The sequence below is a fragment of the Nymphalis io genome, chromosome 30 (genome assembly GCF_905147045.1).
Source record: "Nymphalis io chromosome 30, ilAglIoxx1.1, whole genome shotgun sequence".
In the NCBI taxonomy this organism is placed as follows: domain Eukaryota; kingdom Metazoa; phylum Arthropoda; class Insecta; order Lepidoptera; family Nymphalidae; genus Nymphalis; species Nymphalis io.
The window spans coordinates 3422949-3437995 of NC_065917.1; the positions used below are offsets into that span (position 1 = coordinate 3422949).

General features: G+C 35.0%; 1 protein-coding gene across 2 annotated transcripts in view; it reads right to left on the reverse strand.

Annotated features, from left to right (window-relative positions):
* Window positions 1-211: 211 nt before the first annotated feature.
* LOC126780042 (cyclin G) overlaps window positions 212-15047 on the reverse strand; it is a 31610-nt gene continuing 16774 nt past the window's right edge. For both annotated transcript variants that reach the window (XM_050504294.1, XM_050504293.1), the window contains exons 2-11: window positions 11178-11280; window positions 7918-8110; window positions 6569-6684; window positions 5793-5920; window positions 5291-5472; window positions 4808-4910; window positions 4380-4489; window positions 4023-4148; window positions 3296-3384; window positions 212-2677 (exon numbers count right to left, since the gene is read on the reverse strand). In XM_050504294.1, the coding sequence (XP_050360251.1) occupies window positions 2596-2677; window positions 3296-3384; window positions 4023-4148; window positions 4380-4489; window positions 4808-4910; window positions 5291-5472; window positions 5793-5920; window positions 6569-6684; window positions 7918-8073 (1092 nt within the window). In that variant the 5' untranslated portion in view covers window positions 8074-8110; window positions 11178-11280 and the 3' untranslated portion in view covers window positions 212-2595. The remainder of the gene's footprint in view (window positions 2678-3295; window positions 3385-4022; window positions 4149-4379; window positions 4490-4807; window positions 4911-5290; window positions 5473-5792; window positions 5921-6568; window positions 6685-7917; window positions 8111-11177; window positions 11281-15047) is intronic.

Genomic DNA, 15047 nt, shown 5'->3' on the forward strand with positions numbered 1-15047 from the left:
TTTTGATAATGTTGTCTGTTACATTATATATGAAGCTTGATAACTTCTAGTCTGTACAACTAGAAGTTATCAATATTTTTAAAAGTACTTTTGTAAAAAGTATTTATAACTCCAATAACGCAAACATTTTGAGTGGGCTGTTTGTCTATATAACGGAGTCAAAAAAACGAGAGTGACAGAAAAATTGGCGGGAAATAAATGAAACAATATGTCAAGAGTCGTAACTTTAGTTTTTATTCTCTACTTCGAGATTTCAATATTTTCACTTCACAAGACGCGTTACAATAAATTATAACACTATAAAAAGTTCATGCACACAATCTACAATTATTTATTTAAATGCAAAGAGATAAATTAATACTTTTACTTTTATATACTTAAATGAAAACTCTGATAAAAAATCTCATTAATAATATTATATTTTATTATTGAGAATGGTGTAGCGAAGTGAACCATTTTTGGCAAGAATTTGAGCGATATCGAGTAGCGATTGAAAAAAAAATATATTTTTCATACAAAGCTCTAATGGTCCACTTACATTGCAATAGATTACAAGATGTTAAATTGAAAAAAAAAGTTAACTATACATGATAAATAAACAGATAACAATTCGATTCTAAATATTAAACTTTAAATTAAATAATATTCGAGCTGTTACAAGAAAATTTTCTTTTAATTAAGAAATTATGAAATAAACTTTTTTTAATTTGTATTTTGTACAATAGATTTGACTATGTAATATCCTTCTGTTTGTAAAGAGATGGATAAAATTATGACGATTACATTTTTATTTTCATAATCGACATTTTTAAGACAATATTATTCATAAGACGTTTATCACAGAGTATAAAGATGTCAGAGGTAATAAAAATCAAATTATTGCAATGGAAAAACATTTTATCTGGCATATTTAGTCTTAAATAACATTTTGTAAACGCACCTTTCTGAAAATATTTTGTAAAATTAACATAAAAAGAAAAAAAAACACACTACACATTTTTTTTGCTTTTTTTTTTTTAAGTTACTGTTACTACCAAAAATTATGTGAGATCATTTTTTTTTTTACTTTTTTAAAATTTGTAATTTTTTTTTATCATTTGTCAATTTATAACTAGATATAAATGAAATGAATTACAATATTTTAAAGAATATGAATATAAGATAATTTTGAAATCCCAACGATATATTATTAAATTAATAATTTATATGAAACTCATGGAGTTAGTCAGTATAATAAAGAAGTATATATTAAAAATTAACTATTTTATGAACTATATAATATCATAATACTAAGTTATTGATTGATAATTATAAGAAAAAATTCGGTGGATTTTTTTTACTTTTTTTCTTCTTAAGTTTATTAAGTTCACTCATTCTATGTGACACATTTAAACACTTACAACTACAAAATATGGAATTTTTTTTTTTTCGTTTTTACAAAAATCATCACAGTACGAAAGCTATGGACAGGGCGAGAGCAACGCTCTTTCCCGCCAAAACTATTTTTTTTTTCTTAAAAAGTAAAAAATTACATTAATAAAGCTCTGGGTTCTGATAAAAATGGCGGTAAACCAGCCTTGCTCTCGCCGATGTTAAAAAAAAAACCTTACAAAATAACGCTCGATTCATAAACATACAACATCACCGCACAAGACAAGAAAAACCTACCACTATCTCTCTCCTACATCAGCACAGCATGCTGTATGAATATGACCTTTTTGAATTTCGAACTAATTTGAATTTATAATACGCCTCGCATTTTTTTTAAAGATCAAAAGAACTCGATTCGTCCCAATCCCCGGAATAAAGCTACGCTTACACACGTACATTTAAATTTATGATCTGACCCCAAAAAATATTTAAAAAAAAAAGTTTTTTTTTTTAAAGTTTTTATTGTTTTCTTATTTTAACATACTTATGTAATCGTAGTTTTTTTAAGTGGATCACGTAATTTTGACTCGATGCAAAAGTGGGATCTCAACAAAAATATAATCAAATATAATATTTCGCTATTATTTTAAAATTTAACTATGACTAATAATTAGATAATGGCAATAATGTTATTATTGTCATATATTACATATTATATGGCCATGTTAGATGTTCCAGTAAAAAACTTTTGATTTGGGAAAATTTTATTTATAATAAAAATTATTATGAATAAAAATATGCCTTGTCTATTATCTAATTATTATGTCGAATTTGTGTATCGTTTCCGAAAAATAGCTACCATTGATTTTTATTTATTTAAAAGCAAGGGTCGTATATCATACAGCCATTGTACTTAATGAAAATGATATTTTGGCTTCCGTTTTCCCTTTTTTTTCTACTGTTTTCCTGAGTTCTGAACAAATAAGTAGTTTAGTTTCACTCCGCAGTATTTTTTTTCTTCATAACTTGCGATGGTCAGCAGATAATCAGCAGAGTTATTGATTTTAATTTTTCTACCTAATTTTTTCTTCTCATCAGGCAAAAGTAGCAAGTTATTCAGCTTTCACACCGTTATTTCTACTTTTTTTTTTATTTTATTTTTCTTCTCACCGAACAAAGGTAGTGATAGTTCAGCCTTCGCGGTTAATTGTTATTGTTTATGTTTCAGTTGTCGCAGTAGACGGGTAAGACGGGGCTCCGCGGCCAGTCCGAAGTCTCTTCGTTTTCGCTGCTTTCGCTTCCTGTTCTGTGAGAAAAATCTAAATTTTATTCATGTTTTTTAATTAAACTTTATTTTTACATAATCGAATGCTATAAAAATTGAAAAAAAAAAAAACAAAATGAAGTTATCTAAGTTTTTCAAATTCACTATTGACATATGGCTGAACAAACTTGATCGGTATTCTTATATAGCTTTAGATTTTGTTATTAGTACAAACAATTGCCAGTCCTAGGTCTGGCCACCGTGGCAACTAACGACGTGTTTGCAAAATTTTATAATAATCAGCAGTGCTTTACTGTATGAACTCATACGTAAAATCTCGGCAACCGACTTATGAGAATATACTATTTTGGTGCGTGTATTCTTGAAATGTTATGATTATAATGGACAATGTCGCATATAACTTTCTGACATTTCACGTTCACTGCGGTGAGTTACGAGTTTTTTCTTACAGAATAGCTCTACCTCTGACTAGTTGAAGCTTGAAAGCGTGTAACAAACTAACTTTCGTATGTATAATTTTAGTTATAATGAGCAATTTGCAACAACAGTACTGTTGTCAATACGCCAAATTTCTTTTGGTATATCTATTATTCGCGTCTAACGTGACAACACGCGTTAAAATTTGTTAGTATAAGTTACCTGGTGCGTTTTGGAGTTACATCGACAGCGAAATGTTGCTCCTCGATCGTAGGCAGTAGAGATGTTAAGCGATCAGTCGGACGTAGCACCTGAGGAAAGACAAACTTTATAAATAAAGTAACAGCCTGTAAATGTCCCACTGCTGGGCTAAGGCCTCCTCTCCCTATTTGAGGAGAAGGTTTGGAGCTTATTCCACCACGCTGCTCCAATGCGGGTTGGTGGAATACACATGTGGCAGAATTTTGATGAAATTAGACACATGCAGGTTTCCTCACGATGTTTTCCTTCACCGAAAAGCACGAGATGAATTATAAACAGAAATTAAGCACATGAAAATTCAGAGGTGCTTGCCCGGGTTTGAACCCACGTTCATCGGTTAAGATTCACGCGTTCTTACCACTGGGCCATCTCGACTTCTTAAACTTAACTTAACTTTATAAATAAAAAAGTATAAACAAAGATTGTCTTTGATTTGAACGCGAACGCAAACCGCTATTACTGTATCACTAAAAAAACAAAAGTCAATTCAATTAGTAAGTCCTTAACGGTTAGAATTTCTACTTTTCGTACCGGTAGTTTTCAGTTTAATTTAATCTCGTAAAATGACGATATACACAAAAGAGCATTACTTGAATAAATTGCATTTTTATATGCTGCAAATACAAAAAACCGGCTTCGACGAAACCTGAGTCTGAAATAAAAAAATAATGGTCAAGTGGTATCCCACCTTAAGCGTGCGCTCTGATAGTCTCCACACGAGGCGCTGTCGGTGCGGCGCGGCCTGTCTTGCCTCGTATCGCGCGAGCACGGCGCGCACGTGGGTGCGCGTACTTAGCAGAGATGCGTCGGACATCTGAGGAGGCAATAATTCATTTGTTAGTCATTATTATTATTATTACTTATATTTGATTGGCAAATTTGTTATTGGATTTTTGGTAGTAAAAAAATAAACCAACAAAATAATGTTCTATTATAAATAAAGATATATTAATCGCGAACTGTTTGTAGTGCATAATATAGCAGAACTGCTAATGTATATTCTGCTACTAGAATATAATAAATAGGAAATACAATGAGCACTAACATTGCAGTGAGCTTGCAACTGAGCAGCGAAATCGTAGAGATAGTACGCGTCATCCGGCAAAGGAGCGCCGCCCTCTGTTGCCTTGCGACTGTACTCCACGAGATGTTTCTCTGTAATATAAAATTATATTAATAAGAAATTTTAAAGTTTTCTATAAAAACCAATCTTTTTATTTGGTCCTAACTTTCGAGCGCGGCTCCGCCCGCTAAATTAAAATTACATGCAAGGTTGTACTTTTTTATTCATATTACGTCTAGTGCTTTTCTCATTGACTCAATGATACATGAGATATGAACATACGCCAGTTGACTTCCTTGAAGAGGTTTCATTTAGTCTACGGCTCAGATGATAACCTAAGTATATAACCTCTTGCATTTTTGAGCACCACTTAAAAATATATAAATGAGAAGTTATGAACATCACTGTACCTAGTTGATGATAAACCAATACAAGCGCCAGTTCGCTAGTACGAGCATTGACACACTCAGCGTCGCAAACTGCTATCTCCAATAAGTTGATCAACTCGCTTTCCTGTAACAAATTATATTTGATTAAACGGAAAGTTATGTAAACCTGCAAATGTCCCACAGCTGGACTAAGGTGTCCTCCTATCGGCGATAAAATTTGAAACCTACTACATAACGCTGCTGTAGTATGGGTTGCTGGATACATATATAGAGCTAATTTTAACCCGGCACATGCAATTTTCATCTTCACGATGCTTTCCTTCGCCTTGGAACATATGATCAATTACAAACAAAAATTAAATAATTATAATTAACGTGTTCTGACCACGAGTCACATTGGTTCATTCATCGTGAACTTTCTTCGGTTTTCACACAGAATCTATCGCTATACCATAAAAAGTATAATATTTTATCGCTATAACATAAAGCAGGCGCCACACATACCGGCAGCACACACGCGTGCGTGAGCGCGAGCGAGTCGGCGGCGGCTTCGACGAGCGCCCGCAGCAGCCTCGCCCAGTGCAGGGCGCTCACCGCGCAGCGCTCCGCCACCGCCAGCTTGTCGGCGATCACGCGCGACATGCGCGCCACGTCGCCCGCCGTGCACGCCGACTGCGACACCGACACTGTGGACGCAATACTATGTTATATATATGTATACATTATTATAATATTATTATTAAGCTTTAAAAATGTATTTTCTATATAAGTTTGAATATGGTATCTCTTTGTATTATATGCAATTATATTCAAATAACACAAATCTACTAAAATAATATATATATTTTTTTACTACAGATAGCCTTGTTGCTATGTGGGAATTAGGTAGGAGGTAGGTACCTAACAGCTGATACATAAATAATAATAATAATAAATTTGACCCCTATGCTAGTAAATAGTTTACTAGCATATAGAATATATATTGGAGAGCTAAACTTCAACATACCCAACTCCTCGACGGTCACGTTGCGCGGCTGCTTCTTCATGTCAGCGTACTCGTCTATAGCGATGTTCATACAGGACACAGTGATGCAGGGTACATGGCACGGACGTACTTTCATTTTCGTTAGGAAACTGAAAAATAAAACGTTATGGATAATTATATTGAAATTCGTTTTAGGGTAAGTTAGTAATTACGCTTTATTTTGATTTATTCGCCACCAACCCTGGGAGGAACCGGATATGTCATGTCCCTTGTGCATGTCTCACATTGTCGCACCCACCTTTCAAACCGGAACACAACAATACAAAAAACTACAGCTTGGCAGTAGGATATGTAAGTGGTACCCACACAGACTAGCACAAAACATTACCACCAAGTGCGTTTAGGAATGATAAAACTTATGTATTATATATATAAAATAATTGTACGTTTCAGAAATATAAACAAAATTTCATGGTAATTGGACAAACAGTGTCAAAGTATATTAATCTCAAACAGATATACAAACATATAGTTTTGTGTGTATATATATATATATACCGGCTAGACTGAATCCGAGATGGCTCGGTAGTTAAAACACGTGAACCTTAACCGATTATAGCGAGTTCAAACCCAGGAAACACTGAATTGTCTTGTGTTTAATTTGTGGTTATAATTCATCACGTATTCGGCGGTGAAGGAAAACATTGCGAGGGGAACCTGTATGTGTCTAATTTCCCAAGGTAGAGGGGACATTCACGGGCTGGACTGAATCTAAGACTGTGTAAATATTAACTCACCGATCGAAGAGGTTGATAGCGCTGATGAGAACGTCCGCAGGCAGGTCGAACCACACTTTGAGACAGCGGAGCACGTGCGCGGCACCATCGCGCGCTCCAGTTGTAACTTCACCGTTCTGGGGATGAAAATTAATTTTAGAATCACAATTGGCCAAAACGAAGGGTTCATTCACCTGAAGGTTGATTTCCTAAACCCCGGGACTCAGATGTAATGTTCCTTGGGCCTTATAATTTCAACCTGTTTCTTTATGTCTTGTCTGTCATCGTAGCTCATAAACGGATTGACTGGTTTCAGGAATCGGTAAAACAACCAACTCCTCACCAATTTACAGAGGAAATGTGTCGTGTTTGAGCACATTGGACTTGTATCTATATTAATCTATATAATAAGTAATCTATATTAATATTATAAATGCTAATCTGTCTGTTTATCTGTTACACTTTCACGGCTAAACCACTGAACTGATTTTGATGAAAATATAAAGCAAGCTTGAACATCAAGAAAAGACACCACCCCCTCAGATTCCAGCAAAAATGGTATGAACCAAGTTTCCAATGCGAACCGGTTCCGTGATCATATAATTAATTTTTTAAAATGATGATTCAAATTTGCTTATAAGAGCAGAGTTGAATTAAGAATATCTAGATTTTTCGAAAAGATATAGTCATTTTATTTTCAAATCGCGAAAAAGACGAAACACGTAGCCATTCGAAAGAGGCCATAGCGGCGCGTTCGTATATAGTATTTCTAAATAAACAGTTACAAAACGACCTCAACAAACGCGATTTACATATACATATGTGACGTAATACACAAACGAATATTTCTTACGGACGCTACGTTAATATGCGCAGACGCAATTTCGAAGCGTAAATTGTGAAAGAAACGGGTCAATTATTATTTGTTATATATCGTAATATTGTGTAACAGTTAATTGATGAGATAGAAAAACGGTCGAGTGAATATTTAACGATTATTGCGGTCGCTGGACCCTTGATCAGAGCGAGATTGTCTTTCCGAGCCCATCCGTCGAAAGATATATTAAAAGCGTAATGGTTAGAACGCGTGAAACATCGATTAAGATCGTGGGTACAAATCCGGGCGAGCACCACTGAATTTTCACGTGCTTAATTTGATTTTTTAATTCATCTCATGTTCCGTGAAGGAAAACGTCGTGATTAAAACCTGCATGTGTCTAATTTCACTGAATTTCTGCCACATGTGTATTCCATCAGTACGCATTGGATCAGCGTGGTGGAATAAGCTCCAAACGAACAACAACAACTTAACAAACGCCGGCCTATTTGCCAGTCCGCCTACCTACCTTTAACGTAAAAAAAAAGCTCACCTCGCTATCAGTCGGCAGACAGAGCCTCGGCTGAAACTTCGTCTCCAACTGCAAGTACTCGTTGAGCGTGGTATATAGCTGACGTATGTCGGCACGGCCTGACGAAGTCGATGCACCAGCGTCAGCATCCGGGTGTCCCGCGCCCGATCTCAACATGATCGGGCTTTGGTGCGAGCAGAGGGTGAATCGGCACCTGGTTAGGTTGTTACAATTCATTAACAAGATATAATACCAGTATACATAGACATTTTTATTTAACTGTATTGTTGGTCTAGTGACTAGATATGAGACCGCAGATCCCGAGGTCTAGGGTTCAATCTCATAATCCGATGAATTTTCCGACAGAAAACCCAATTACTTTTTATCGGCCCGATCTACGGCTTTATATCCAGCCACTAGACCAATGAGACTATCATAAACATATTAACGAAAATAGTTAAGTTTAATACTTAAGTTTTAAATAGCAACAAACGGTTAGGATGGGGTTGCCATTAGCGGGGGATTTAACGGTGTCGTTCCGTGAATATTTAAAACAACACCCATGTTTTCATTGACTTTATTTTAACGAATATGAAACCGGTATCTCGTATCCCATTTTTTAAGGAACAGATAAACAAACAAAGCCCGTTACGAAAGTAAATATTTATTTTCTCGACCACATGTCGAGTGCGTTGAACTCTGACGTCACAAATGTTACATATGGAAGAATTTTTTTTTTGTAGAATAGGTAGGCGGACGACCATACGGGCCACCTGATAGTAAATTGTTACCAATGCCCATAAACATTGCCATTGTAAGAAATGTTAACCATCGCTTACATCACCAATGCGCCACCAACCTATTGAACTAAGATGTTATGTCCCTTGTGCCTGTAATTACACCGGCTCACTCACCCTTCAAACCGGAACACAACAATATCAAGTATTGCTGTTTTGCGATAGAATATCTGATAAGTGGGTGGTACCTACCCAGACGAGTTTGCACAAAGCCCTACCACCAGTATTTATGTTATAATACATATTTAATTTTTATGTATAGGAAAAATAATTAACCACCAAACAATTATCTATTTTCTTATTCATTATTTAGTTCCTCATTTCAACATTTCATAATTTCATTTTATTTTTCATTGTCATAACTTGTTCATATTTTTCTGTATAATTTTTTCTTTTCATCTATTGTAAACGTTTTTTGTAAAGTGTACAATGTATTCTCAAGTGCTGATGTTATTCGATTTTTATAAGTGAAATATTTCGTCTACAATCTGTGTTCACATAGTTGTTGGGTTATAACTTAGCTTGCTTATAATGTTTACTTATATATTAAATGTGTCTTTAGTTATAATCTGTTTTGTGGACCATAAATAAATAAATAAATTATACCTACGATTAGTATTGTTGAGTTCCGGTTTGAAGGATGGGAGAGACAGTGTAACTACAGGCACAAGGGATGTAACATCTTATACCCAACGTTGGTAATGCATTCGTGACGTAATTGACCGTTAATATTTCTCACAATGCCGATGTAAAAAAAAAGCCGAAGTTAGAACGCGGGTTCAAACCTCATTTTCATATAATTTATTAATGTTTATAATCTCGTGTTCGGCTATGAAGGAAAACATCGTGAGGTAACCTGTGTATCCACAAAACCGTAACGGAGCAGTGGTGTTCTCAAAGATACCTTAGCCCAGCGGAAACATTAATATTTAAAAGTTCTTCATTAATTCAATTATAGAATGATATAATTAGAAAAAAGGTACATTAAGCGTTGTGTTCACTTTCATTTGATCGCGCAGGTGTGACTGATGCCTTACAATTACTTGACCGCATAAGTTGATATTATTACGTGAATAATAAAAAATTATACGGAAGTTTCGTCGTCGACTATTATGTTAATTTTTTATCTTTCGCTTTAAATAAGCGATATCATGATAACTTTGAAAAGGTATGTATGTCTGATACGGGATGGAAAATTTCCGAATTGTTTTAAGTTTTAAAGAAATGGTAAATTTCAATTAATAATAATAATAATATCTTGGGACATTTATCACACACGGCCATCTGATCCCAAATTAAGCTTGTACAAAGCTTGTGCTATGGAAACCAGACAACTGATATACTACATATACTACTTTTCTATTGTAAATACATTCTTAAATAGATAATTACACCCAGACTCAGGACAAACAGATATGTTCATCCACACAAATGTCTGTCCTTGGTGGGAATCGAACCCACAACCTTCGGCGTGAAAGGCAAGTATCTACCAACCACGCCAACCGGCTCATCAATTATCGTTTACATGCGTTAACAAAAACGAGAGTGGTAGATTGCGTACAGGGGCGGATATCCCTATAGGCTGAGTAGGGCCTAGGGCGGCAAAACTTGATGAGATTTCTCCTCTGTGAAACCACATACACAAACATTTCAGTAACGGCCTGTTAATGTCCCACTGCTGGGCTAAGGCCTCCTCTCCCTTTGAAGGTTTGGAGCTTATAAAAACTAAAAAATATCCATAATTGCAGTATGCAAAAAGTGCCCGTATGAAGATTCCGGTTATTAAAAAAAAACACTTAAAAACTAGTAGGAGGGCAACCTTCCATCGGCCTATGGCAACCAAGATATGAACCGCCCCTGAGTGCATACTATATTCAAGAAACGATTCGTTTCTTTTTGCAGGTAATACAATTGTCTACGAGGCGTTATTCAGACGTCACCATTGACTTGCTACTGACGGAATCAGAGAGCCACGAACACCCGAGTAGGATCATTTAATATCATGAATGCGCGACAAACCTGCTATCGTACTCACGTAAGATAACACTGGGCGTTGTCACTATTTATGCGAGTGCAATTTCACCGACTAATAATTAAACATGCAATAATACTTTGGAACAAGAAAAGATATATTATTGTTTAAGCATTACTTAAGACAATAAGTAAACATCGTTTACACATTAACGATAAAAGTTTTAAAACACACTCGTACGCAAACAGATTTGTTTGGGGTTAGTGGGGGTCGCCATTTATTTACGGGGTCAATAACACATGAGCCGAGTCAACACCATCCTAATCTTAACAACTTATAAACTAAACAATGCATTAATACACGATCACAATAATCAAGAAACGAGACATTTTTCAGTCTTAAAAATTATGCACAAAAAAAAGTATTTTGTGTATTGTAAAAAAATAAATAATAATACATATATATGTACAAATACACACACACTTAATAAATAAATATATAAAAAAACTCACCTAAGCAGATATCAGAGCAAGCGAGCAAGCGTATTGCCAGCGCCGATCCCCCCAAGGCTCGTCGTCCCGTCGGTTTGTGCGACCGGGCGCGGAGGCCTAATACCTGACAAGAGAGCTACGGTCAAGTTCCAGCAGCTCAGGCCACTGAACACTGACAGGTTTAAGTGGAGTACGATGACGTGGGATAGGGTGAAACGGATTATGACGTCAGAAGGTTAGTCGATGACGTTCTTACTATGTGGCGTTTATATATGAATAGAATTTGTAGGATTTTAAGCGATGGGGAATATTCTTTAGAGGATTTTAGATTATATTATTAATGTGTAAATGTTTAATGATACTTTTGCGATAGGAATAATGAAGTTTTTGAATAATTCGATGACGTTAAAATGGATATATGTCAGTATTTGTGTGATTTAGGATAGGAATATGGTATTTTTAAGGTTACCAGGTACAATGTCTTGTTGAAAGACGATTGCCTAGCGACCTTTCGCTCTCGATATAACGTCAGATAATATACAATAGTGGTTGAGCACTATTGCAGGCCCGGTACGTTCGGCTCGGATAACGAGACAGAACGACGTTCGAAATTCAATAAACAAAATACGCCACGGTCGGAACCCTTGACCCGTTTAGTACAAATCGGGTAACGAACCCTTGATACTATTTTTATGTGAACCTTCGATGGTTCCGCGCAGCGAGCGCTCGGGTCTCTTGACAGGGATTTTTTTTTTTAATAAGGCGTTTATAATAAACAATTACCTGTAAAATTAGCACATTATAGAAACATATTTTAATAAAACATGCGAAAATTGTTAACGTTTATGATATTGAATTTAAAATCAACCAATGTCTTATATTTGTTTTTATTCGTTTCAAAAATATAATTTTGTTTTAACAACAACTAAAATAATAGATTGAAGATGGCAAAATATTAACTCTTTTCAAACACAGACAGCAAATGTTCAATTTAAAGATGACACACGTTGTTGATAAGAAAACATATTTTCAAAAGAAAAATTAAACTTATCGACCAGTTTATCCAAAATTAAGTATGAGAAATCAATGATTTTTCAGCCATCACAAGCGCGAGATATACTGAACAGCTGATTAATTATAATCGCGCATATGAACTATCTTCCCTCACGAACCAATTGGACGACAGACTCTTCAAAACTCATCGTGTCTAGATTTCCTTCACCTTCCAAGAACCGATTTACTCGTTTCTAAATCGGTTATAAAAGTGCAAAGATACCAACAACATTAAAACGTTAGACATATTGTATATTTATATAATATTTTCGTTCTTATCAAACCGTATCTGCATATAACCTTGGACATATTAAAAATACTTCAACTCTTTATTTTGTTTTTCGTTGAGTTCAAAATAACAATAACAGAACATTCGAGAACCGTTTCTATATCTATTCGAAACGTCCGATAGATTTATCGTCTTGTTTACCTTTTCTTATATATTTTTATAACTTTCAATGTTTGCGTGGTTTTATTATATTGTAATTTATATAAAAATACTTCGTCTTATATATATATATATATATAAAGAATCATCAATTTATCACATATGTATTTTATTGTATCTATTTTTATGTTAATTTATTAATTGTAAGAAATATGTATAATCAAATAATAAGTTTTTATTATTATGACAGGTGCAATTTTATTTTATGTCGAAAATGACGTCAAGACAAAAATGGCGTTGGAAAAAAGACGCAAACAGAGACGAGAAGTGTTGACTTGAAATAAATGATAATGATAGAAATCGGAATACGAGTTGAGTTTTAAAGATCTCGAATAATTCCTCAATGGATCCGCGAGGAAATGACGTTTTTAATGTAAGCGAAGTTGTAATCGTAACTTCAGAACAAAGTGGTTATAACTATTATAGTTGAGTGGAATAGTTTTGTATTATAAATAAAGATATATCAATCGAGAACTGTTTGTAGCGCACAATACAGCAAAGTTATACGCACATCGCTTGGAATATGTAAATCTAAGGTTTGTTTGTCTTTATTTTTTTTTTTTTTTTATAGAATAGGAAGGCGGACGTGCATATGGGCCACCTGATGGTAAGTGGTCACCAAACGACCATAGACATTGGCATTATAAGAAATGTTAACCATCGCTTACATAGCCAATGCGCCACCAACCTTGGGAACTAAGATTTTATGTCCCTTGTGCCTGTAATTACACTGGCTCACTCACCCTTCAAATCGGAACACAACAATATCAAGTATTGCTGTTTTGCGGTAAAATATCTGATGAGTGGGTGGTATCTAACCAGGCGAGCTTGCACAAAGCCCTACCACCAGTAAATTTTATCATTGGAATAGGAAAACTTACGACCTTACCCATAAACGTTTTTTTGTTAAACACATTACTTATTTCTAACATCATTGATTTGTCATTCGAATGAACACTTAGCTTAACAGAACACACGCCAAGCAATTAAATAAATTTATTAAAACAGAACAGTACATTATTAGAAAACAATTTTATTCATATCTTTTCTTTAAATCACTTACTTAAATATAATACACATTAATAATGTCCTTTAGACCGATTTCGGCCACGGCAGCCAATCTCAAGAGAGATTAGCCAACTACGCAGGAGATATTATAGTGCACAAGTGTGCGCAAACACAGGTGCACTCTATTCCATAACTCTCATAATCCGATGGGACGGCAATCCGACACGACCGGAAAGAGTTCAGGCGCAGGATCAACGGCTTTACGTGCTTTCAAGGTAGGCACGGGAGTGTAGACACTTCCAATTTCTAGACTACGGGCTGCTACTGAGAATTTTCTGACAGAAAAACTCAACAACTTTTTATTGGCCCGGCCTGGAAATTGAACCCAGAACCTCCGGGTCTGCGGCCTTACATCTAGCCACTAGACCAACAAGACATTCAAAATATCATATATCATTGATAATAAATATTGCTATCCGTATTAATATCTATAGAATATTAAAAGCATTGTAAGTACATTAAATCAATTGATAAATAAACTTGTTATGACATAATTGATAGGAATACACTCAAATTTATTATAAAATTTGCCAGTAAAAATACTGTAAGGTCATTTCTATGAGAAAAAAGAAAACAGATATGCGATATTGACCGTTATAATCATAACATTACAAGAATACACGCGTCAAAATAGTATATCACCAAAGTCGGTTGTCGACATTTCACGTGTGAGTGATGAAGTGAGTCCATACAGCACTGCTTGTTAGAAAGATATTTGTTTTTTAATATGCAATTATATTTGAAAGTCATAAAAGTCATTGTTTTGATGTTACATACAATTAAAATTGCTGACGTAACAGATGCTATGTTATCGGTCAATTGATAACGACACGAACGCATCACGCCACGATTGATATCTCCTCTTCATGATTTCGATCAACGGAATAAATAAATTAAGATTAACGAAACAATATAAAAAATACGACTTTATTAATTTACCTAGTGTTTTTTATTTATTTTTTTAGATAGAATAGGAAGGCGGACGAGCATATGGGCCACCTGATGGTAAGTGGTCACCAACGCCCATAGACATTGGCATTGTAAGAAATGTTAACCATCGCTTACATTGCCAATGCGCCACCAACCTTGGAAACTAAGATATTATGTCCCTTGTGCCTGTTATTACACTAGCTCACTCAACCTTCACACCGGAACACAACAATACCAAGTACTGCTGTTTTGCGGTAGAATATCTGATGAGTGGGAGGTACCTACCCAGGCGAGCTTGCACAAAGCTCTACCACCAATGAAGCTGGTTGTTAGCTAGATCTTTTCTGTACCCCTAACGGAGTGTATGCAAAATTTCATAATGACCGGTTGAG